At 24.2% G+C, this 27,706-nt stretch overlaps 1 protein-coding gene across 1 annotated transcript in view; it reads right to left on the minus strand.

Annotated features, from left to right (window-relative positions):
* Nucleotides 1–206: 206 nt before the first annotated feature.
* The window catches only part of LOC112593019 (neuroglobin-like), a 35,319-nt gene continuing 7,819 nt past the window's right edge, over nucleotides 207–27,706 (minus strand). The window contains exons 2-3 of the mRNA XM_025337233.1: nucleotides 11,040–11,271; nucleotides 207–600 (exon numbers count right to left, since the gene is read on the minus strand). Coding sequence (XP_025193018.1) covers nucleotides 457–600; nucleotides 11,040–11,271 — 376 coding nt within the window. The 3' untranslated portion in view covers nucleotides 207–456. The remainder of the gene's footprint in view (nucleotides 601–11,039; nucleotides 11,272–27,706) is intronic.

Raw genomic sequence — 27,706 nt, forward strand, 5'->3', positions numbered from 1 at the left:
AGAACAATTCAAATCGAAATCATATTGTTTATCTAATATATATATTAATATGTATATAAACATACAAATAATATATATATCTAGTTTCGTCACTATATAACATACAGTATGTATACAACGTTGATTTAATATAATTAATAAATAATAATAGCCAATTAACAATCAATAACAATAATTACACATTTTTATTTATATATTTATAATTATATAAATATGATTTCATTTTATGTATAGGTACACGTTGATAATCAAATTGACATTATGACATTAATACAAATTGCGCTCAGTAAATTCAATTTGAGCTTATCGTTTATTTATTTTTTATTAAATTTAATTTCCAAATGACATATTTAAACTTATCGTTTGACAATGGAATATAATATTGTTATGTTCGGTCACTTGAACATTTATGATATGAAATTTACGATTTCATCAAGCTCCTGTGTGGTTATTTTTTCATGGCCCAGCAGCTTCTGTATACCCTTTGATTAATGTCTCTATGATGAGTTTAATGGTGATTTTATATATTGTTTCAATGTTTTCTGTGAATCGATCGCCTAATGTAGTTTTTACTGCTTCCAAAAATGGCACTTCAATTTTCTAAAAAAAATTAATAATTAAATTAAACTCAATCACATACATTATTATGAAACATATTAGAATTAAAAATTATTAAAAATAAATTGCTATTGTTATTAAATAGTCGTTCAACTCAAGGTTTAGTTAAGTAAAATATTCGAGCTGATGTGTATTTATTTTTGTATACCAACTATTGTATAATATGCTGTATATAAGATAGTATCACTGTGGAATGGTTAATATCTAGTTACCAGAAACAAAACAATGCTTTGCCTTTAAATATCATATTCGTTTTATTACATATTTTATGATTAAGAATATCAACCAATAAGAACCCTATCAAATAATAATTATTAACTAATTTTATAACGGTTTATAAATGCTAATGAATTCTAAAACTATGTACATATTGTGATTATTATTTAGTTATTTTAAATTCTGAGCGGAAACATAATATTATATTGGTTTTATAGTGATGAGTATTTTATTATTTTATTTTTATATCTGTCATAACTTTTTGGAGCAGTATAAATGCTTTGAGAGTTTCATCTTTCAAAGTTTCTGGTAGCGGGTTGTATCTAGTTGCCAGTTAGTGCGTTTGAACCAAGTAGACAATTTTCATTACTACTTAACAATATAAAAGGAAAAAAAAAATATGAAAAAACAGGAATATTTATGTAATATTGGTTTTTGAAAAAAATCGATTTTATAAATTTGTTTTAGTTTAAATGTGAATAACAATAGAAATTTGATTTAGTTTATAGTCATCATGACATAATTTCCAAAATATTTTGGGTTATTTTAAGCGGTCCACGCTATTTATAGGTAATTGAATTTTTTAGAATTTGTTTAGATTTTTCCTTATAAATCTCAATAAATGTTATTTTTTTACCAAAAAAATTTGAGAATATAATACGAGGCTCTTCATAAGATACATACTTTACACACAAAAATTTGAAAATATTGAAATTATGTTGCCATAATTTGTTGTTTAATTATAAAATTGGACGCTTAAATACAAATTGATGCTTTTATTTACTCTGTTGTAATTTAAAAATAAATAAATCTTCAATTTTTTCACTATTTGCGTTTATTATTATTTTATATACATAATTATATTTCCAAAGTATTAAAACAAATTTTAAGTTTTTATTTATATCACGAACCTATTTACATCAAGACACCGTTATACGATACCTACGCGTAGTAATAAGTTAATAACACAGAATGATTCAACGAGCATGCTCATACACTTATTGTTTTTAATAATGCAGTTATTCAAAATTTGAATTTTTAACTATAATTAAAGATCATACATTTAAATTCTTGAAAATGTTATAATACTTAAGGAGTGCTCAGTGGAAAACTTCTGATTTTCAAATTACAGCCTTCCATTTTTTATAGTAAATTATTTAACTAATATTTTTTTCTGAAAATGCTGAGATGTTAAAATTAAAATCGAACGAGAGTTTTTGAATTATTTAACTTTGTGTATTAAGGATATTATAGTAATTTTAAATTTTTTTTAATTTATAAAAATGATCTTAGTATTATCTATTTTATATTTTTGTAAAACATTTTTAAAGACAATTATTTATAACATGAAAATTTTAATAACTGAAAAATTACTTGTTCAAGATTTAGACAGATACATCAAAATTGAAAAAAAAAAATGTTATTCATTAAATAATTTACAGTGAAAAGGGTAGTTATCATTTGTAAAACAGAAGTTTTTGTCACCACTAGACACTCCTTACGTAGATTAAAAATGTTCCAGAATTTGAAAATATGGTCTTTAAGTATGTTTAAAAATTCAATATTTTAATAAATTAAATATTACTAGTAAATAAATGACGAGGGTAGTATGTTGGTTAAGCCTATCAGTTTATTATATAATAATATTATAACTATTATTATAATATAATTTATATGATGTTTTTATCCAACTTGGTTCTACATACTTTTATATAACAAAAGAAAAATAAATTAAAACCAGTAACTTAAATAAATTTTAAAATATCATTAAAAATTATTTATAAAAGCTACACACATCGTTATTGCTTAAAATTGTTTACCAAAAGTAGATATTTATTAGCCACTGAATTTATATTTAATTATTTAACATAACCAAATTCGGTGATCCACTCACTGACAAGGTAGTAGATACACTCATATATTTAAGTTCTGCTATACAGCTATGTAACTTTCTCAATATTTTTTTTGTTTTAATATCTAATTTGTATGGAATTTATATTATAAACATTTTATACAATTCCAACAATTGCATAATATTATATAATTTATTGATTGTAAATGCACTGTCATCATAAATTTTCAATTAGCATTTTGTAACCGCTTTTACTACAAAATTAATCCACATCCGTTTTAATGATTACCTACACTAATTAGGTCCCTAGCTAAATGTATTGAAAACAAATAAAAAATGTTGGTAACCATACAATGATTAAAGTGCTTTGTCAGTGAATGATTTTTTTCCAACAAATGTATATATATTTCGTTTTGACGGTTCAAAGTTTCCTAAACGTTATTATTATCTAGTTTTTCTTCGGTCTGTTATTTTTGGACATTAATCACTTGTCAGACGTTATCAACTCCAGCCCATCATCAGTGATTGCGTGTCAATATATTTTCTGTGTCAGAGTTATGAAACAGATTATCCTCAGTTTATTATAAACATGCTTTATCGGGAAAATTCCGTATATAAAATTTATTATAAGCATTGAACATATTCATGAGACGTCTGTTTGATTCTCTGCATGAGTTAGATTGTATTAATATTGTAGTCGGGAAAATCGGAAGTAATCGAGAGCAATTTATTAGTAAAAATTTAATCCCCGGAATTTGTCAAGAAAATAAAAATAAATTAACGAGGGAACGCCAAATCCTTATCTTGTTTTCTTCGTCTTACTAAGTGCGTCGTAATTCTCAAAACACAAGTTCGCGTTAACCTTCCTTAGTTTTAATATTAGAATAATATATTTACGTATTATAAAATTTATAAATAACTCAATTTACCGGATATGCTTTTTTGACACTTAATTTTAAAGCGAATTATAAATACGTAAAATATTAAAATTTCAAAAGTTCTAACTTATGAATTCTAACAGTAAATAATTTTATCTGAAAATGAGCGGTTATTGTTAAATGATTCCTTGTGTATCATTTTAAATTTTAAGTTTAAACTACACGTAATAAGCATTATTCTTGCATATTTTTGCATGAATAGACGCTCAAAATAATTTTAAAATAAAGATATTGACTATTTTTCGTGTTAGAAAATGATAAATCTAACCTAGGCATTAAAAAAAAAGTTACAATCGTTTAAATTTTTGTAAATTTTTGAAATTTAATGTTCTGCGGTAGGTAGCTGATTTATTTATAATGAATTTTGAATAATTAACCAGACGACGAATCAATTTGTATGGCGTATGGAATTGTTAAAACTAATGGTTTCACCCATAATTTTATCGAACATATTGTACGTAATTGCATCAACAAATCACAGGGTGCAGTTAATTGTTTGGCGATGTCGAAGAACAACTAAAAACAATGGAACCACTGATGTGTGCCCCAAAAAACGATTGCCATTATATTATTGCTATTATTCTTGTTATCCGAACAAATTCATCAAACCCAACTGTTTTTTCAATAATAACACAATATATTTTGGATGAAAAATCGTCTACTTAATAGCAGGAAGTAGGTATACTTGTTGCACTCGGTGAGGAGCAGATATAGTTTGATTGTAAATATTACTGTCACTAATATTATTAAAATCATCGATTTAAATTCTAAGCACAGTGAGAAATGCATTAGCTTGACTATTGACGCATTTAGTTATTTTTGTTTTGAGTTATGTGCTTAATAAGTATCGATGTTTCCCTAAACCAATATTAAATTAGATGAATTAATGCACTAGGAGTTTTGCAATCACTTATCTCGCTGTGTTGCGTATTGGAAACACTATAGTTAGTATTTCAATAAGTAATTTATTTATTTTCTTATAAGTTTTTATCTCAAGTAAATAATAATTATAATAATAATAAAAAATATTTACAGTGAAATTTATTACGTACATTATTTAGTTTTATTACTGAACAATTTTTTTATTTTTGTTATTTAAAAAAAGTTTCTTTTAATGAAATAATTGGTACCTGACATTTTAATTTCATATAAAAATATTGAAACGTTGTTAAGTATTTTAAAACTGTATTTATTTGGAAAGATATTCCAAATATTTTAATCAAAAAATCACTACTATAAGAGTTTAAAATATATAATCGAGCTATAAAACAATTTTCATTATTGAATGGAAAATGTCAAATTTAAAATTTGAATTAAGTATTATGTTTGAATGTAAAATACTGATTTTAAATTTATTAATTTTTTTTTTTAAAGGTTATTTTTAAACTATACATTTTAATTTAACTATAAAAGTAAAAAATAAAAATTATTGATTAATTGCCCAGTTAAAATATAACTTTAGGTGATTGGAGTTTTGATTAAAATAATATTATTCGTATAAATCTATGTAAGATATAATATCTCCAAATTAACATAGAGACAAAAAAAAAAAAATTAATTAATTAATAAACGGCTGTGACATCCATGTTTTTTTTCTATTAATTGTCATCTATCAGCCAATAAACTAAGCTATTAATCCTTTACTCTTATCGACTAGTCATATCCGTGGATTTTCATAATAAAATAATATCAATACTTGATTCAATACTTCTATAACCATAGTACATAAAGAAATAAATAATACATTGTTAAAAATATATAATACCTATCCTTTCACACATCGGATATCAGCAGTTTTTATTTATTGTATTGCATACCTAAAAAATTGGTAATTTATTTTAATTGAAAAAAAAAAATAAAACATTTAGAGGAGGGTTACAACTCCCGGTTAAATCCTTTCATTCGTTGTTAGTGATGGTTTTTTTTTTTTTGCGTTTAGAGCAATGACTAAGAAAATCGAAAAATTACCTCTTCAAAGAACATCTAGATAAGATTTCTCGTTTACGTATAAAGGAGAGTCATTGAAACTTCAAACTTAAAAAGTGTTCACAAAAAAAAGATAGAAAAAAGCCAGTATAGTGGCAATCATTTCACCCAGAGTTTAAAATTATAACAGATTATTCTCGTTGTCATAAAAATATTTATTGTAACTCTATTCGTACAATTTACCAAATTTCTTTAAAAATATGTACATTAAAAATAACGTAACAATAATAATGATATAGAAACTTTCCTAGTATTATTTTATATTAATGTAAGTATAAATGTATAATAAAGATATGTTTTAACTGTGTTGTCACTTGTCTGATAATTATTGTCGACCCAAAGTAATTTACATACTTACCTCGCCAAACCACAACTGGATGGCTACGAAATTCGGGTTGTATAATGTACCTACCGTTTAACTATACAAATATTAGCACATTTTTTTCAGAAACAAAATAATGCAAAATGTAAATTTAATTTTAAAAAACATTGTCGTACTTAAATGGAAGTCACAAATTATTCAATGGCTCGTTATAAAGACGATAATTTAAAATATATAACAGAAAGAAAACAATAAAATAACGGAATAATGTAATTTGTAACGAGTTTTCAAAACTTCTATACAAAATATATTATGGTATATCGATATCCGAATAATAATAATTTATGATTTAGCGATTCATATAAACGAATAATGTATTATTATTAAGTATTGAATTTTATGTTTTTATATTATTCAAAGACATGTCGAAGATTACAATTATCGAAACGTAAACTTTTGTACAATTTGTGTTTCTATTATAAGTAGGTATAATATTGCTTTTAATTATTCAAATTATTATACTATCTATACTGTAGTTAGATGTGTGTATGTACTTATTTATCATACATCTGAAATGTATTTCAAAGAAGCGTTTATAACTTAAATCATTTTTTCAATAAGTATGTAAATGCGCATATATTATATATTATAAATTTATTAATATAATATAAGAAAACATTTTATTCAAATAGGTGCTTGTCTATTAAAAGCTATTTATAACTGGAGTTATTATGCATGTATATTTTAGTTATTGTACGATAATTAAATATATATTTTAATTCATTCGAAACAAAGGTCAAGAAAATAATTTCTATACAAACTAGCATATAAATATAATCGAAATTTTTTGATATTTTTTCTTTGATAAAACGTATTTTGACTATTTTCCAAACACTTTTTTCTAAATATATTTAAAAATATATTTGAAAAATAAAAAAAGTATTTTATTATTTTAAATAACTAACAACAGTCGTTTTGTAGTAAATTATTTACTAACGTAAATATGATATCTAAACATATATTTTAATAATTTCTAAAGATCTTTTGATTAGTGGTGAACGAGGCTAATGTTTATTTTTGAGGATATCTCTACCGGTAAGCAAGCCACAGATGTTTAAATTGTTTAATATAAACGAGTAGGGGTTGTTTAACGGTAAGAGTTATTTATTAATCCACGGTTGGTGAGTGGTGGCGTATACATTTCGCTCGCGTGGAAATTTTTCTCATTTCATTAAATGCAAATAGGTGTGACAGATGTGGCCTATTTTAGATCGATTTATTATCCATTCCGGTCATATATTGTGTGATTTGTTGGTGCACGATTTCGATTCAATCCTCTGCGTTCGTTCGTTAGACAAAAGTTTTTCATCAATTTTACAAGTGCTGAATATTTTTGAATTAAAGGTATCCATTTTAATGATACAATTTATTATGGTGTAGTTTATTTTTGTATAAAATTAGGTCCCCATTATCAGACCAACGTGGTCATATTATGCTATTTAAATATGGAGAGCTCTGTCAAGCTTTTCAACTTGAGAAAAAAAAAATAAGTCACTGTGGAGCAAATTTTTGAAATCGTGTTGATTTTAATGGCCATTTATATACAATATAAATTTACGATTCCGTAAATTTCATATAGGTAATATAATAAATACGATTTACCATAATTCTAAATGCAATGTTACTATTCCGAAAACGTGTAAAAAACAAAATTGTTATTATCATTGTAATACAATTAATATATTACATATCGTTTTCTACTTTACGGTTTACATCTTAAACACTCGAACAGTACATTTTAAATCAATTGTTAAAATTTGTAATATTAACATCTTGTATCATCACGATATGGTACTTTCGTCGTAATATTGTAATAATATTTTAAGTTAATTATACTACTACTTAGATTTGTAATTCGTTTTATTGTTAATTATTCAAGTGTAACTTAATTATTCCTGCCTTTACAAGTTTTATTATTAACCAGTTAACTATGTGTAACGACCAGAATCCAAATAAGAATATTATAATATTATTTAGTGATTTGTACTGTTGTGTCATCTACATTTATGAAAATTACAAAATTCTAAAATATATCTCATTGTAAGGAAATAATTAACCATATATTCAAATTACAAAATAAAATACGATAATCCAACGAATCCAACAATGTGTAAAATGTAAACTAAGATTATGTTTTTCGAAAGTTTTGTTTTCAAAAGCGTAGAATAGTTTAAAGCACAAAACGATTTGTAATATATTATGTTACAATAACAACATATATTTTGTTTATACACGTTTTCGGAATGGTAACGTTTCATTTAAAATTAATATGCAGAATTATCATAAATAATGAAATTTCCGGAATTGTGTATCAAGGGCTATTAAAATCTACACGATTTCGTAAATTTGCGGAATCATACTTCATCGTATCGTTTAGTATATTCCTTAATTTGTCAAGAATAATAATCTCCACAATGGCTTAAAAATTTCAACACTAATTCAATTCACCAAATTTTACTACCTTTCATTTCATTAAAGTTAACGCATCATCAAAACCCACTATAATTAACCGAATATCCCCTAGCATAATCCCTAGTAACCCTTGCAAAGATGTCCAAAACTGGCATTTCCCATAGAGAATTACTAATTTGATCTGTCAGGTGGCTCTATTAAGTACCCTCCGATTTTTTTATTCTCATTATATATTTAAATACAATCAAAATTATTTATTATAAATAATTCATAATATATTTTAATAAAGTAATATTTTTTTAATTAAAAAAAATAAAATTAGGTAATTTTTTTTATTGTTACTTACAATATAATTTTTTTGTGTATTTGATCAACATGTTTGTGAGATACACTTAGATATTTGGAAAAAATTACTATGCCAATGTATTATCATAACATATTTTTATTTCTGAGTGAAAATTTTTTTTGACACACCACTCTGTTATTTTGTGATTTTATGTTATTGAAGTTTTATGTAAACGGAAATTAACCACTTTGACTGTGTATATTTTTATTTGTTTTTAGACAAACGTTAATTTTTGTTGTTTACTTGTTCTCGCTTGAATTATTAAAATAAGTAATACACGAAAGCATTTAGCATTTCATCAACATAGTTTGTACAAAACGATCAAAAGTTATTTGTTATTATCACATTATAATATGCATAATAAACTTCCAAAATTTCAAAGTTAAATAAAAAGGTTTACGTAAGAGGTTGTTGAAGAGTGAATTTAATTTTAAAATAAAAAAATAAGCCCCTTTTTGCTAAGTTTTTTAAATATGAATTTTGATGAATAATATGTAAAACAGTAAAATAATAAAATGTTTTTAATATTAAACCCATTAATAGAAGAATTACAAATATAAAGGAACGTTCATTAGGCTAATTATAGTATTTACGCTAGATTATTATGGGTTTTTAATAACTAAATAGAGCTTGTTGGTTTTTAGTTGAAAATTATTAGATTAATATTTGAAACTACAATATCAATAATAAAAAAAATATATGGATTTTCAAACCGATATCATTCAGTCACATTTATTATAATATTAAAATTATAATAAATAAATATTTAATTTGTTATTATTATGAAGTTTTTTTTAAGAACAAAAAAATAATATGTAAGTAATGATATGAATAATAACTATTATAATAATGTATTTATTAATATATTTATATTTTTAAAATGAAAAACGTGTCAAATTATCGATTAGAAAAACACTTGAATCATAAATTAATACATCACACGGTGTGTGATTACTATTGGATTTTACCTTATAGGTAAAATATGGTAAGAAACATATATTATTTCTAAATCAGCACTTCCATCACTCCATTCAAAATCGAAAATACTCCAAGTTTTAATATGTTGAATAATTTTACTAAAAATATTTTATGTGTTTCATAATATTTTTAGTGCAATTACTCATTACCATGATAAAATATATAGGTAACCGAACCCTTGATGTTCGATTTGGTTTGAATTTCGAATTCTGTATGAAAATAATTCTAACTGACCTATCAAACTATTTTACATTAGTATTGTTCGAAAGTCGAATTTGAAAATAATTGTCGAATCAGACTTTTTGGTTACGATAGTTCGCAGATTTGTACAATTCTTCAAAAGTTATTTAAAAAAAATTATAATAACTACGTATTTAGAAATAATTGATTAATAGAGGACGCCTAATAATAATTATTACTGTTTTTGTTTTTATCGTGTTTAGTGTAATTGCAAAAATCTTTTTTTGGTAAGCTTGTAGTAATATTCAGCTACCATGGGTGCATTTTTAATAAAAGCATATTTTAATAAACAAATTTTTACCTATCAATTATTATTTATTGAATATGTAAAATAACAAAATAAGAAATAACCAACATTTATTGTAAATACAGTTATGTTAACTTCAAAATACCTAAAACGTAGAATAGGTAATACAAAAATTCAAAATATAATTTAAAATTGTAATTATAGTTGATCTATTTTGTACATAATAAAAAGTGTTAAGTTCGAATTTGAGTTTGACTTAAAATTTTCTAGATTTAATTCGGTTAGGTTTGGTAAAAAAAATTAAAGTTTAGCTCGATTCGAGTTCGAAAAAATATTTTAAGTTTGATTCAATTGAAGTTTAGTTTGATTTTAAAAATAAGGATTCGACATTTCGACCCATCATTATTAGTGATGAAATAAATTAATAATAATAAAAAAAAAATTGTTGTTTTTTTTTCTAATGACGATTTTTATTATTGGTAACATTAGTTTTATTTATTTGATTACTTTTTTTTATAAAAATAAAATTAGATGTACAAATGTATAGAAAATAATAATTTCATATTGATAAAATATCTTGAATTTGCAGAGTTAATTAATAAACTATTAATAATAGTAGAATATAGCCATTAGATTAGGTTATCCAAATTAACAAAATCTATAATATGAGATCATACTAGAATAATATTATATCAAAACATTATCAGGTATAGGTATTAAATATGAATAATTATTGTGTGTTGTCACTTGTAAATATATTTAATCTAAATTTGTATATTATATTATCTAATATTCTAGTGCTTAACGTGCAATACTGTTTTTACCCAAAAATAATCTGGATTGAAGCCTGTTATGTTCTTGTGTGAAGCGCCCACTTGGGTCAGATACTGGAAGAAGTTGTCGAGGTCGTCCAGTTCTTTAATGCCTTCGTCCAGTGTGGTCATTACTTTGTTAGCGTGTTCGGCTAGCTCCATACTGTTGGCCTGTGCGTCCCTGGTTTTCAGTTCGCCAAATTTGGTAAACAGTTGGAGAAGTTCTTGGTGTTCTTCAAAAAGCCTGCGCAGATAAAAAGAAAAAAATTAATTGGGCTAGGTCACGCGATTCGAGTCACGGTGGTTGCAAATTTACCGGGAACTAGTATTTATGTGGGAATGGTTATTTTTTACGAACGACTACAGCACCGGAAAGAAGGAGAAAACTTTTTGCTACTCTGGCCGTTCCAATGTTTTACGTGATATAAATAATTTATTGACGATCGGATATTAAGTATTATATGTATTCAGTCGATGTTGTATGCTAAACACGACCGGATAATGCTTTTAGCGATCGTTTTCCTAGCAAATTGTATAAATCGTTGCCCGTTGTACTATCTGTTGAGTGTTATAAATGCGCACCTGTTGTTAATTTAGTCTGTTGTCACAGTGAGCATTCGCATCAAACAATAAATTTATAAAGCCCTAGTTGACTAGGGACTTGTTTGAATTCAGTACATCGTCTACACTAATTTATTCATTTATTGACAATTAACGTTTTCTTTTCTTTAAAAAAAAAAAAAAAGTTTACATTATTACCACATTATTATTTATGGAAAGTATAGTACAGTCGTGGTTGTGTTTTTTATTGCTTCACAATACACGATCAATAGTCGATGGTTCAAATTCATTGGGTATTAACATATTGACATAGGATCAGTGGGCAGTGGTCAAATAATTTTTTTTAGATATTTTATATTAGTTATGACCATTATTCTAGTATTATGCGTTACATTAACCCATATACACATTTGCTAGTTTTCATTTATTTGCTTGATTTAATAAGAGTATTTGACTAATATTGTTCGTATCTAATAAAAGTTGATATTATACACTGTGCATAATAATATATTGTAATAAAATGACATGCAATGATTGTTTTATTTTTAAGGTTTTAATAGAGTTACCTGTACTTTTGACATTTTTGTAATTAATAAGATTGTAGTCAAACAAAAAATAAGATTGCATGTTCTTTTATTCGAAATTCTCAAAAGGAATGATTTTCTACACATTTTGATTTGCATGTATCTAATATAGATTTAGATAACGGTTTATTAAATATAATTAATTTAAGTTTAGACTAACGGAGAGAGGTATAAATGTATTATCTATTTTTAGACTATTCTAATCTAGTTTACCTATTAAACCTTTAAATAATTATAATCTATAAATAATTATCTATACAGGTCCGATTAAATCTGATTTATGCACAATATCGTAATTCTAAAAATACGGAAAATAAAATTATAGACTAACGTTTGAAAATTTGAAGTTGATTACAGTTTTCACAAATGTGCTTAGCAGGATAAAAATAAAATTATAAATAGGTTTGAAAAATATGGAATATTATCAATTATTGTAATCTGTTGATCAAACTATAAATAAAATGTAAATTATTAATAATTCCCAAGGTTAAATTAATTTTTTTAATCTTTTAAACAATGAACTATTTCAATATTTTATCCTTGTATGTATAATGAGAATAATATACGGTATTATAATTTAATTATGAAACTGTTTTTTTTTTTTTTTTTCATCAAATATACTACTTTTGTATTGTATTTTTGATTCAAAGAAACATTAAATTTTACTAACAGTTAACACCAAGTCATCAAGTACAATTATCAGGTATTACTTAGTGTGCATTTTATAATTTTTTTTTTTTAATTAGTAGCTACATTTTAATTAGTATTGAAAACGTATGGGAACTAATAAAAGTTATTGAATTTATGATTTTGAGTTAAACAAGCAAAATTTCAATGTTTTATCTTTATTTCCGAACTCAACACTTTCTAATATTTTTGAGTCCTAATCGTTGCCTGGAAATTAAATTTTTTTATTGAAAAAAGTCGTTTTTAGATTAATTTAGCAATTTGAGTTACCTAAGTCAAAAAATTTTGCTCTGAACTGTAAAATTTACTAGAAATTAAAAAAATTAAACGACCAAACTTGTGTTTTATAAGTTCTGCGTTCGAAATTGATTTTTAAAGAGTTTTATGATTTTATTTACATTGTTCTTTGTCTTCGAAGAAGTGATTGAAGAGAGAGTAGTATTCTGTATCAGATCTGTCATTTCTCATATTTTGACTAAAATATAACTCTTTATTTAATTGAATGGGAATAGATAAAAATAAAAAATATCCATAGTGAACTATTCTGGTAGTAGCGCGTAAATGTTTGTAATATAATAAATTAACGGTATTAATTTTCATTCAAAATCTGCTGAATAATAAAAATCAATAAGAAATATTTAAAGATTAAATTCGTAAGTACATACATAATTTAAATATTTGAAACGTAAGTCTAACAAGACCAGGCAGTGCAGTTAACGAGTCTATTGTTATTTAAATTTGCATCAAGCGTTGTTTTTAACACGTTGAGCTCCGCTAGTGTTTACGGCGCAGTGCCCTTGTCGCCGCGCCGAAACTACGTACGGTCGACTATGCGTCGACAGGGGCGATACGCGACGGCGCGACGCTATAATACGTACTTATCCTAGTATGTAACTAATTGAAAATAATAATTTATTTCATATATTATTAAATAAATAATTATAGAGTGACGTGTATGCACGAATGGTTCGTTTACGACTAGAATAGCCACAGAAAAAATAAACAAATAATAATAATTTTCATTGCGTAATAAAAAATAGTTTTATATTTTTCGAATCACCCTGTATTCTGAGGAACACGGTGTATACAGCGTAAAATAATTTGTATGAATATGTTACTGTTGGGAATGTTATTTATACCATTTATTATGTCAAATTGCGATAGAATTATAATAATACGGTGTATAATATTATTATCGGCGATAAACGACGTTGTGATTTCGGGGAAAAATAAATATACAAACTAAAAATAAACAAAATTAAAAACCAATGGTATCGTTTGATTCATAACAAGGAACCTGATCGCCTACAATAAATTTCAGACCGTTATCCCGTAGCCAGTAAAAATTATAAACTATCAAAGTGAACACTATATTTGTCGACGGGTAGTCGACAAAGGCGACCCGGGCAATGTTGCCGATGTCGACTACCCGTCGACAATGGCATTGAACGTGTTAAAGATTGTAACGCAATACAGACGTGACCACAATCATTTAAACCTTAAAGGTTTAATATTCTTTATAAGCTCGATAAAAAAAAAATATGTAAATATGTTATAGTTTATAGATTTACATAAATATTAGTGTTATTCTTGTATGCAAATCATGAAATAAAGTTAGTCGACAAGTCCCTAATTCGTAGTGTAGTGTAAAGTTTAAATTGAAAAATATAATAGTCATAACCATATATAATTTTTGTTTGTCTTGTGCAACATGTACATTGAAAAACATAACAGTATTGTATATTATATAGTGTATACTATACAAATAATTTAAAATGAACAGCATGTATGGTCACAGTTATGATGGAAACAAGAAGTAAAATAATTTAACACTTAAATTTTTTAGATTCCTACTATAAGATATTGCGTAATCCATAAAGTAAAGAAGTAATATTAACAAGTTAATAGCAACAGCTAAGCTTACAAAAAATAATAAGCATTGCAGGTTATTAAGATTCTTCAAAGTGGGTAATTAAAATTTAATTATACTATATATTTATATAATACGGTTGTAATAAAGAAATAATTATTTACCCAAGCAAATATTTTATGTTAAAATGTTGATTTAAATAAGTCAAAATAATAAAAAAATATTTTTTTAAAGAGTATTTCTTGTTTTAATAATGGTTTTTATTTGTTTTAAATTTGATTCATATTATTGTTATTGATCGACATAAACAAAATAAAAAAAACTAAACAAATTTTGTTTATTTTTTCAAATATAATTGTTTTGATACGTACTTACGTTATAATTTTTATACACGAGAATGGTACTTTAAACATTTGCATTGTACGGTAGCTATTATTGTTGTTGAACATTTATAAGAAAATTTATGTTTTAATCAAGCTTCTATGACTATGCAGAAGGTAGGTATGCAAGATGTACCGACTTGGAAATGTGTTATAATGATACGACGTTATCACATACACACACACACACACACACACGCACACACAAATTCTTTTATTTAGTTAAATATATTTGTAATATTAAATTTTGTTGTCAGACGATGTTACAAGAAGGAGAAGTAATACGTGCTGAATCATCAAATGCAATACGATTCGTCGTAACACATATTGTACTGAAATTGACGAAAAAAACATCAATATTATTGTTATTAGATATTTTAAACCGTGTTATTATCTCTATTTCTGTTTGTGAATTTCGTGACGTGTGTGCACGTGCTTATGAATCGATACTAGTCATAAGTTTCATATAAATACAGTCCGTTAGGTATATTGATTATTTATTCTATGATGTAGGTAAATTATTAATGGAAGGTGTGACAACGTCGTCGAGCCATGGCGGGTCGGTGAAGTATTGAAGTTGTTTCTCCAGGTACAACGCCAAACATCGTTTATTTTTTTTCTATAAATAACGAATGATTTTCGACAAAACGTCTGGACGAGTCTTGAATTCGAACGATGAACGATTATTCGAACGGGACGTCGCGACTTGAGAGTAACTAGAAAAAGGGCGACCTAACAGAAACGGCGTGGAGAAACGTTTAAAAACTCCAAAAAAATAAAAACCTCATGCGTTCGATTTATTTGGATCAAAAAGATACGTGGGTATAACAGTCCCGCGCAACTGTATTCTTTAGCAATGTATTTCGCGATAAAGTATCTGAGGCGGATGAATGAGGAGAATGAATTCCGTATGTGTCGTCACTCAACTGTTATGAATTTCATAGAGTGACATTGTAGGAACACAATAATACGTTTTTGACGTATATCAACGTGTTTTCCTTCCGAGCCTCAACAACGATTTATGTTATTGTCGACGTATAATATTATCATACAATAATACATAATAATATTATTGTTAATATTTTTGATGTTATAATCTAGGGTGATCTACAGCATGGGGCTGTATTGAGAACACGCGTATTGTAGTTGTGGCGTTCGTAAAAAACGATTAGGGTGAAAAACAAAATGCTCGATGTATATAGTACACGTAAAAACACGATTAATACGTTTTAAACAATAAAAATAAAAAAATTTAAAAAACTGACCTTAATAATTCAAATGTAGGTTTAGTTATCGAATTATCCGAAAACAAAATATGCTTAAAGTTATAACAAATATTTACAGTGTATTGTTAGGTAAGTACAAATTATTTTATTGTAGAATTATTAGATAAATCGTAACTTATCTCTTCTTTTTTGTATGTGTACAAGTGACTCGACTTATTATTATTATTGTATATATTTAATAATTGTAATGCTTTTTTTTTGTTTTGTTTTTTTTATTATTTATAGTGTATAACAAAATAGCATTTATACATCTCCAATCCGCGATATCGTTCTTATAATAAGAATTCAAGTAAAATATTTTCATAAAATTAAATATGCGTAGAGTGAACACAAAACGTGGTTTTCACTTTTCAGCTTTTCGACAAATTATCTTAGAAAATATTCGATGTTATAATATAACAAGACAGGTTATTTTATTTTTACTTAAATTATAATATAGATATTCATATGGATATGGATGACTTATCTTATAAGTAAATTATAATAAAGTGGCAAATGATAACTCTATATGTATCTAAATTGTATTACATATTTAAAAATAATTGAACTGTAATCGTGTGTTGGAATGATAATTTATGTAGTTACATAAATTCCACAAAAATCAATTTGATGCCTTTCGTTTAAAAATGTAAGCTTGCTATATTTCTCATGGTGTACTGATGATTTGTTGGATATGCTTATATGTTTAAAATATTCGATTTTCAATTTAAAAAATACATTATTTATACCAACAGCAATATTTGATTAGGCGTTGGTGCGTCAAATACGAAATCCCTAGAAGTGATGAAATTTTCGCCGAAAATGTGTCAGTGTCGACTCGATTTTGATAAACTGATGTCAAAGAATACACGTTCACATTCCCTGAGTTTTGTCAACTATTTGTTATTTGGTGTCCTTTGCATTTTAAAAATAAAATATCTTCAATCAACATCACTGATTCTGTACTAACAACCGATATGATATTATTTCTTCATCTCAATTTATGATGATTGATTTTACAAGGAAGTATCCAATTATAAAAGTGTTATATATTTTATTTATTTAATAAATTACTATTAAAGGTTGGTAAATGACATCGCGCTGAACCTATTATAAAACTTCAAAGTATATTTAACTAAACACATAGTGCTAAGTAATATTACGTAAATACTTTGCATACTCGTATCATTTCACGATAAGCACATTTCATATTGTATTATGAAATTTATATAAACAATATACAATTCAGTAAATCCAATGTATGCATTTTTATTTTGATTTTGATTCTCTATCATTTTTAAATAAACATCATTATTTTATGTTTCAAATATATTTACGCCTCATTTAACTTGAATTTATTTTGCCTATCACCTATCAATCATTTCAGTATTAAGATTTAAGAGTAATATTTTTATGAGGCGTAAAATATTTTAAGTAATATTTATTGTACGATTATTATGAAACGTGAATATAAATTCGCTTTAGCAAGCTAAACTGGTTTTTTTGTTTTCAAACGACATTTTATCTTTAAAAAATCTGTGTTAGCCACTCCAGGTGCTTATTAATACACAACAGTTCATAGAGTTTTATGGCTTAATATGACGTCTTTGGTGGGATTAAAATATTATAATTTTATAAATTTACTGTAATTCACAAAAAAATACTACAATAATTTTATTAATTTCTTATTGATTTTCAAATTTTCAAATAGCATTATATTTTAAGAGTTATATTTTACGTTTTAATTAAAACACTTGAAGTTGAAGGATAAAAAAGTACGTTTTATTAGTATGTATTGTTATATTTGTAAATTAAAAATTTTCAAAAACATGCTTCTAGTTTTTTTTTAAGCAATGCCTACAGTTTTGGCATTCTGTGAAATATTTAATTAAGGAATTAAATGAATAATTATAATCTATTATAAATCAGAAAATCAACATATTACTATATTTAAATTATAAGTTCATTGGATAAAAACCATAATTTAATTATTTTTAAATGTTTATAGGTAATTATAATTTAATATTTTTTATAATATTTCGTTTAATGTATTAACTTAAGGATTTGTATGCTAAAAAAATGTAAAATGTAAAATTATCATAAACTTCTCACGTGGATAACAAAATGTTCAACATTTAACCAATGTAAATATAAAATATTTGTTTACATGTATAACTTTTGTATTTTTCCACTTATATCTTTAGATACAAAGATTAAGCGCGCAACGGGTGCGTGCAATGCACTTCAAAACTACACAACTAATTTTGATTGTGATTAATTTTAATTTATATTATAAATTATTTTAATTATAACTCTAAAAGTGACTTTACGATATTAATTAATAATTTTGATTTTGCAGCAACAATTGATAACGGGTGATAGGCAGAAGGTAACATAGATAACATTATACATTTTTATAATTTTAAAAAATAATAAAATAATTATTAAAAACTAACGTTATCTACCTCATTTATAAAATTAAATTTTCATGTAATCAATTAAGAACTTTGTAAATAGTTTAGTATAGTATTAATTCGACGGATTATAACAGTCACAGCAACGCGTGGCCGGGTCAGCTAGTTAATTTATACGAGTATGTTAGATACTAACATCCTATTTACTTAAATGTTTGTATAGTTAGATAACATTTAAGTTATTTAATATTTAATTATTAACTTTCTGAACAGTTATGCGTAATTAATTTAACAAATGAATAAATTTGGCATATCTTATCTATTATTATTTCGTATTTATAAAACATTAGTGCGTATAAAATACATAATTATATTTAATACTAAAGTTCAGAAAGAAAATAATTATTTCAAAACAATCTAAGTTGTAGTTAAAAATATAGTTTAATAAATTATAACAATATCAAATATGTTAAAAGTTATTTTTGATAAATATAATTATTCTGTGATGATATTTTTACAAAACAATATCTACCTATTAATAAATTTCGTTTTAACGGTTTGTTGTTTGGTCATTTTGGATATTGTGTTTATAGTGTTAATTTTAATCACGGATTATTTCATTTAGAACATTAATAACTAATTTTTATAAATTTATAATAATTTAATTTTTTAGAACACTCGCGTAGTATTAATTTTTCTATAAACAAGAACACAATTTATTCACGAGCATATTTAAAAATTTAAAATCGCGTAAAATCACTTGAGCATCTTCTTTTTAATATAGTCGTAATACATGCAAGTAGTAAAAAATCAATAATATTCATATACTAATAATTGGACACTTAATGTATGATTTATGTTTCCACTATAATGGATTTTTTTTTTAATAGCTATAATATAATTGTCATTCTTAGTATCCTGTAGAAAATCAACATTAGTTGAGCGTTTATATTTTCTCCATCGTTTTTATTTTTATCGATTTATATTTTAAAAATGGTGACATGGAAATGTAGTATTTGATTTATTGAATTCGATGTACAATGATATACATAATACGATGTTAAAAAAAAAAAAAAAAAAACAGGCATCGGAGTATGAATTTTCAAATAAATATTAAAATATTTTATATAACATTTTGTATGCGGTGTGTGCGTGATAGGTATAATTTAGACCTTTTGCTATTCACGTCATTTTTCGATATAACAGGATTTAGACGAAATGGTATTACAGCGCACGGGTATATTTAGCTATGCGAAAAAAAAAAACGAATCTAAACTAAAAATAATTAATTAGGTGTATTAATATTCAGTATAATATAAGGAATAGATGTATTTCGTTAATTCGTTATACAGTATATAAAAATATGTACCTTTTAGATCCCCGAGAGCACGATTAAATAGTTGTTAAAAATAACTCTCAGAATATAAATTTTTATTTCATTAATTTTTAATGTTAATGAGTTATAAACGTTAATTTAAAGTTTATTTCAATATCTTTAACTTTTAAAAATAAACATTAATTGTTACTAATTAATAAATGTAAATGGTTTGGCTGAGTTATTTGAAAGAGAACATTTCATCAGAATTATTTTATAATATTTATATTTTTGTATATCACTAGAACAATTTTTGTTTGAACGTCTTAGAATATTATTATCATATTTTTTTATACTATTTACCAAATCGAAAAAATTAATACAATTATAATATTATAACAGAATAAAATCAATAAAGGATTATTTAAAATAATATTTAGTATTTTAAATAACCGAGTATAAATCGTTAACACGAGTGAATAATTTTACATTAAGTTCACTTTATTGTTAGTGATTTAATTTAAACTTATCAAAATGTACGAAAATTCAAATATGTATTTTATTATTTGGATTTCAAAACGTTATACTATATTTTTCTTTTTATATTGGAAGTGATTTTTGAATTTGTACTTCTACTTTGTATTAATTTCGAATTATTGATCCATTAATATAATATAATTTGTATATTAGGTTGTTTCTATACTTTAATCACAACTGAAGTATTCAGATGAGAAAATTTGTAAACATGTGAATATTAATGCTCAATTTTAAGTAAAAAAAACATTTCCTAAATTATTTCAACATTTTTATTTTTAATAATTTTTGTACTTAATATTATCTTAGGTTACTAATATCTATATTCGTTAACCTTTGTTTGAGTCGCACAACTCATATCTATAATAGAAATTTATTGTTTTTCAAATCATCTTAATGGTATAATTTAAATTGTAAAAACGATTTTATTTATTTTTTTGGAAATCGTTTAAGTATTTATTTAATAATATAATTTTTAATTTATTTTATTGACTATGTTTTAAAGTTATTACTTAATATATTTTATAATAATTAGTTAAATAATAATAATACTATTTGTGATTATAATAGTCATTATTTTTTTTTATTTTCCCAAACGATTATTTAGTAAGTATATGTTATCTAACATTAAAATAAATCTCAGTAGAACTTATTATTGTATTTTTTTTTTATCACTGTTATTATTATTATTATTATTAAATTGCGATGGTCTTATTCGAAGCAGCCCTAGGGATCTATCATATAAGCTGCGTGTTCAAATGGCGTGCCGAATGTGCAACCGGTATATATATGCCATCAGTAGATCTTTGTGTATTCCCAAGAGTGAAATAAGAATATTGAATGGATACCTATGTAATCATCAAACAGTATCGATGTGAAATATGTTTTCTTTCATGAATATTGAGCCTTACAAATATTTAAAAAAAAAAAATCATCTTCTAATTCATAAAACGTCATAGAAAATAATTATAGATAATTATTTGATTTAAATTTTCTTAAAGATAGATATATATTAGCACGACATAAAATTACTCATATTTAAAAATAAATGAACACAATAATTATTACTTAATAATTTAATATTTAATAATAAAATATAAAAAAAAAAAAAAACTTGATAATTTATCATAAGTAATCAATCATTTAAATTACTTATTCTTCAAACTTATACAATATTGAAAAAAAAACTCTAAAGAAGTTTTATGAGCTGCTACGAGCATGTTCTGACATTTTAAATCAGTAATAAATCATTACATTCCAAATACAATTCTTAGTGTATCTCCGTTAACCCATAAATTATCAACATTTAATTTTAAAAAACAATATTTTTACATTTCTTCACCTTTTTGTATTAATTTTTACATTTTAATTGAAAACTACATAAAAAGTTGAATGATAATTAATTATAAGGTAAATTGTATGTATTCGACTATTAATTAAGATGTTAAAGGTTTTATATATGTATACATTTATGTATACATATTACATGGTTCGATAACCTTGAATACATCTCGAGCAAATTTTAACGATATACAACGATAAAAAGTAGAATTAATTCAAAAAAGCTTCCGTAACATGATACACATAAAAAAAAGTAATTAGATTTATTTTTTAAGAAATTATTATTTGTGAGATGCATTTGCTTATTTATAAGTGTAAATTTATATTAATAATAATTGCCAACGTGTAATAGTAATAAAAGTAAGGACATTTTATTCATTATAAGTTAATTAAATATAATTCAAAATGTTATAGTTTGTAAGCATATTTAATTTATATTTTTATATAATATGATAAAATTAAAATATGTTGTATATTTTTAGAGTGCAAAAAACTTTATAGTATAAATAACTTATTTATTTATACGTATAAAGTTAAAAACAAATGTGTTATAAGGATCTATTTCAACAAATATTAAAGGTTTTTAAATTAATTTAAAAAATAAATATATTTATCGAATACATACAATATGTAAGAAATAAATTTATCCAAAAATTTCATAATAGTAAGAGAATGAATTAAGCCATGTAAAATGTCGATGGGTCTTATAAACATCGATTGGTTAAATAAATTAAATTTACAGTGTATACTAAGACCGCTAGCTGCAATATAATCTTCTTTAGAATATTCCATTTCTGGTACGAGACCTCATATACCTTTTAAATAAATACAATCAAGTAGTAATTAATTTTTGGTCTTATAAAATTATATAAAATTGTTAAGGTTTCGAAAAAATATACTATCAATTGCATCAACTTAAAAAAAAAAAGTTGTTAACAGAAACGATCGCAGAAACAAATTACAATCTTCAGAAAAATAGACACTAACGTAAAGAGTATAAGTTGGTGATAAATTTCGCGTTTTATCATCTCATTAAAAAAAATATAAATATAGGAATAACAAAAACAAAATAAAAAGTGTTTTAATAGTTTTTATTTTGTAGCGTTGGATATCCTATGTTTTTAACTTGCTTAGATATTTATATTTGTTTATATATGTGGATTAACAAAGATGAATAATAATATTAATAAAACATCAATAGATAACTTTTATAAATTTCTCACTTCATTCTAAATTTAAAATAACACAAATCACAATTATTAATATGAATACCTAAAGAATAAATTGAATAATGTTATTTTACATTTTTACATTTTTTCTAGTCTGGAATGTATTATTTTTTTGTTTAATAATTATGTAATGTTTTATTTTTATAAATTTCTTAAATGGTGATTAAGTTACTGCGAATTATTTTTTAAATATAATGACCAAAAAGTATAATTATAGATAATTTTTTTATAAATTAATTATTATTTAGATGTTTTTTTTTGAATGTGCGATTCCTTGAACTGTTCAATTAATTATTTCAGAATAACAAAAATATGTACTATTGATAATATATATTATAATATTTTTTTAAGATATTTCACCTATCATTTTTTTGACTTTTCACTAAGTTTTGCGTAGATCTATTCTTTTTTATTTTTTATTTAATGATTTATTACTAAGTACTTAAGTATTTATTTTCATTAGTAAAAATATTATAATATAAAAAATTGACATCTTATAAATGCAAATTTAATCTTAAGTTAAAAAAAAAAACAAATAATAATATGATCTTACAGATGTTTGTATTTGTTTTTAAAATATTAAAAAAAAAAACACTGAGATTTTTCAGTTTTGAATTCTCAAAAGTACAAACTAGGAACAATCTTTACCAGAAACTTTCTTTTAAGTTGATTATCGAAACATTTCTTTTAATAAAAGATGTTTTAAGTGACAAAAAAATAATATATAAATATAAAAAATAAAATTGCTGTAAAATTAAATTAGTACGATAATACAATAATCAAAAATTAATTTCTTTTTTATGTTTTATGATCTACATTATTATTTTTCACGAATTTCGAATTTTATTTTATATTTTAATAATTCAGCTTTTATGTTTTAATGTTTAAATTCGATTTGATTGAAGAGTAATACAAATCTCTATAATTAATATTAACGATGTTTTATTTTATCTTTTTATGCAATTTACATTTATGTTTCCGTGATAATTCAAATAATATTATTTATTTTTTAACCCTACGCAACAAATACAATATAACGAAAATCAAGTATAAACTTTGTATTACTATATAATATGTACATTGTACACACAATATTTATAAAGTATATAATATATAATATATACGTTATACATATATGCTATATTGTATATTATGTAAACTATATAAAATAGTTTTAGTATTATGACCAAACTTAATATTTAATTCACTAAAATATATTAATTGGTAAATTCATTATTATTTTATTATTTAATTAATGTTGTCTACGTGGAATACCACTTGTTTTGCTTCTAATAACATTTAGAGTTTTGGCAAGTTGAGTAAAACGGTAAGAACTCTTATAAAGGTTCTTTACCTTTATTAGTTCATCCACGTATTAGAACTTATCAAATCTAATCAAAACATCTAAGAGCTACGTGTGTACAAGTAATAATCTATTTATTTAATATTAACGTTAGAATCAAATAATCATATTATGTATATAATTTGTTGGAAATACATTTTAATTTGTTTAATTATTTTATTGTTGATTTTACTTGAAAATAAATAAAACGAAGTATATTATGTTTTAAAAGTTGATAAAAAATCTTATGTGTATGTATATTAAAAAAGTGCAGTTTGATGAAGTGCTTATGTATGCACTTAATCAATGTTAATATTGTATGTTTACTTGATTTACGTAAAAAAACTGTACCTCCCATAAATTCTGTTTATTTTCAATGTATTGTGTACAAAAATAATTTTATGTAATCATTTGTTATTAGCTTTTTCATATTCAAAGTAATAATATCAATAGTTAATTTTTATTAACTAAGATTATTCATTCACAGTCGATAAATAAAAAAAAATAAAAAAAATAAATATTTTAAGTTTTAGAATCTTAAACAATCATACATTTGCTTACCTACAAAAAAGTAAATTGTATTTATTATTTATGTTTTTGTAATTTAATAAATGATAATCGCATACGTGACTAATGACTATATGACTATATACAAAACTTAATTATTAACTTTTCAATTTTTTTTATTTATTAAAAAATGTAATTTATTTTAATAAATTTCATGAAAAACTGCTGCGTTTGGCAAAGCATCTGGTTTTATGCCCATTATTTGCTTACTGTACACAAAAAAAATAATGGGTTTATTTGTGCGATGTTCGATCATACACATATAATATGTTGTATACCTATATCATGTAACGCTCATGCACAAGTGGTTTATATACATACAGTACTTGCGCAACTACAAAAAATGCGTTCGCTATAACCACATTTCCGAGTCGGTACAAATAATGGTACGTGTGAAAATCCTGGTTTATTTTAAGGGTTCGAAACACTCGAAAACTGTAATTTTAAAACAACGAGCCTATATAAAGCCGACTGCTGAGAAAGAGATATTACGCTCAGCTGTGACTGTCTATATATGTAACGCTCGTTTATTTATTTTATGCATGATAAACACGAGAACGCTTTTTATTCGCAATGGATTATTAATTAAATTTCAAAATTTCGAATATGAATTACGTCCATAGGTATCGAAGGACGAAATGTAATTACGCATTTTAATCTAAATGTTGTCAAGTATAAATTTGCGAAATCGAATCATTATTATAAATCATAATAATGATTATGAAAACAGTCTTTGTCGATTCGATATATTTTACTAAACAATAGGTGTAACCGACAATAGACTAATAAAAATAATATGTATTATAAAAGTTCAAGAAAAAGTTTGCAAATCGTGAAAATGAAAATTAATTTATCGAAAGTACATTTTACTTGTTTTAATGTTGGAACTTAACAGGTGTCAATCATTATTGGTTGTAATTCATTTTTAGTTAAAGGTGGTCTTGTAAATAGACGAGCGCAGTAAATATAGAAATACAATTTGTTATTGTTAAAATTAATTTATTGATAAGAATTCTCCACAAAAAAATGCAAACCGTTTTGAATGGCTTACTACACTGTATGGACAAAATAAAATCTCGTGATTTTTAATATTTATATATTTTTTACATAAATATATGTTGCATTCATATTGTGATATTATTTTTTTTGTCGAAGTCAAGCCATTATTATTTCACATTGTGTAATTATTATACAATATGTTTAATATTTTACTAAATGCTTAAATTGGTTCCGAAAAACTATAGGTACACGAAGAAGCTGACTGTAATTTATCTTGGATGTCAAAATTTGTTAAACGATATGCTTTAAATTTATAAATGATGATATAACGTCTGAACACACATTTAATTAATGAGTCCAATTTGAAAAATACAAAGGGGAAAATTATTCAATACAAGCCATATTATTATTGCAGAGAATTTAGGCCTAAATATGGAAAATTTAAATTACACAATTCAGTAAAAAAAAAAAAAAAATTAGAAATATCTAATGATATATAATTATTATTATATAATGTACAAATTTCCAATCGTGTATTGTTAATATGTGAATATATTCTCTCATATTATAAATTTATTCTGTTTGTTGTACTTTTAATTGCTTGAGCATAAAATAATTTTAATACTACCAATGGTTTAAGAAGATTTTGAATAATATATTATATATATGTATGTATATGTATAATGCTAATGGTATAATTGTTTACCACACATTTTTTACTACCAATAAAAAAAAAAAAAACAATTTCTCAAGTCAAATTTCATTTTGCAATATAATTTATTTGGAAATCTTTCAAAATATTTTCGTAGTTTAGTAATAATAATACATTTATCAAATCATCAATAAAATACCATCAAAAAAGAATAAAAAACGAAAAAAGTAAAGTTTATTGGTTAACTTTATTTTAGACATCCTAATGATAAGACGTTTGACATTAAGTATAGCTCAAGTATCCATCTCGAGAAATGTTATCCATGTTGTGTAGTTACACAAAGTGGAGAAACTGTGTTTGAGAAATAAAGTTTGAATTTACGAAATGGATGCGAATTTTGTCCATTTTACGTAATGGAAAATAACGCAATATGTATACGACATCAGGAATTTCAATAGCCATCAAAATAGAACAAATGTGAAATAAAATAATTAAATCTCGTTAGTTTATGTTGTGCAAAACGAATTTTTATAATATTAAAAGATAATCATAAGTTTGATAATACTCATACAATAATGTACGACTATTTTATATGACCATTGGTAAGAACGAGCGTTTTTCGTAAAATTAATTTAATGGAATTCGTGACCGTAATATCATCTACTGAAAAATGTTAATTTTTATATAATCGTTCAAAATAGTAACAATAATTATAATAATGAAATATTCATATGAAATAAAAAAAAAAAAAAAAAAAAAGGTGACAAAATGAATTATTTAAACATTACCGTAAACAAACGGTTAGGGTCCATCAAAATCCATTACATAAGAACATAAGACCTCCGCAATGGACGTGTAAATCCGGCGTGTATATTTCGTGTGCACCTCGCGCGTCAACCCCAAATCGGGGAATTATTCATGATTCTTAAAGACGAGGCC

The sequence above is a fragment of the Melanaphis sacchari genome, unplaced genomic scaffold (genome assembly GCF_002803265.2).
Source record: "Melanaphis sacchari strain LSU unplaced genomic scaffold, SCAv2.0 Contig19_pilon_pilon, whole genome shotgun sequence".
Lineage (NCBI taxonomy): Eukaryota > Metazoa > Arthropoda > Insecta > Hemiptera > Aphididae > Melanaphis > Melanaphis sacchari.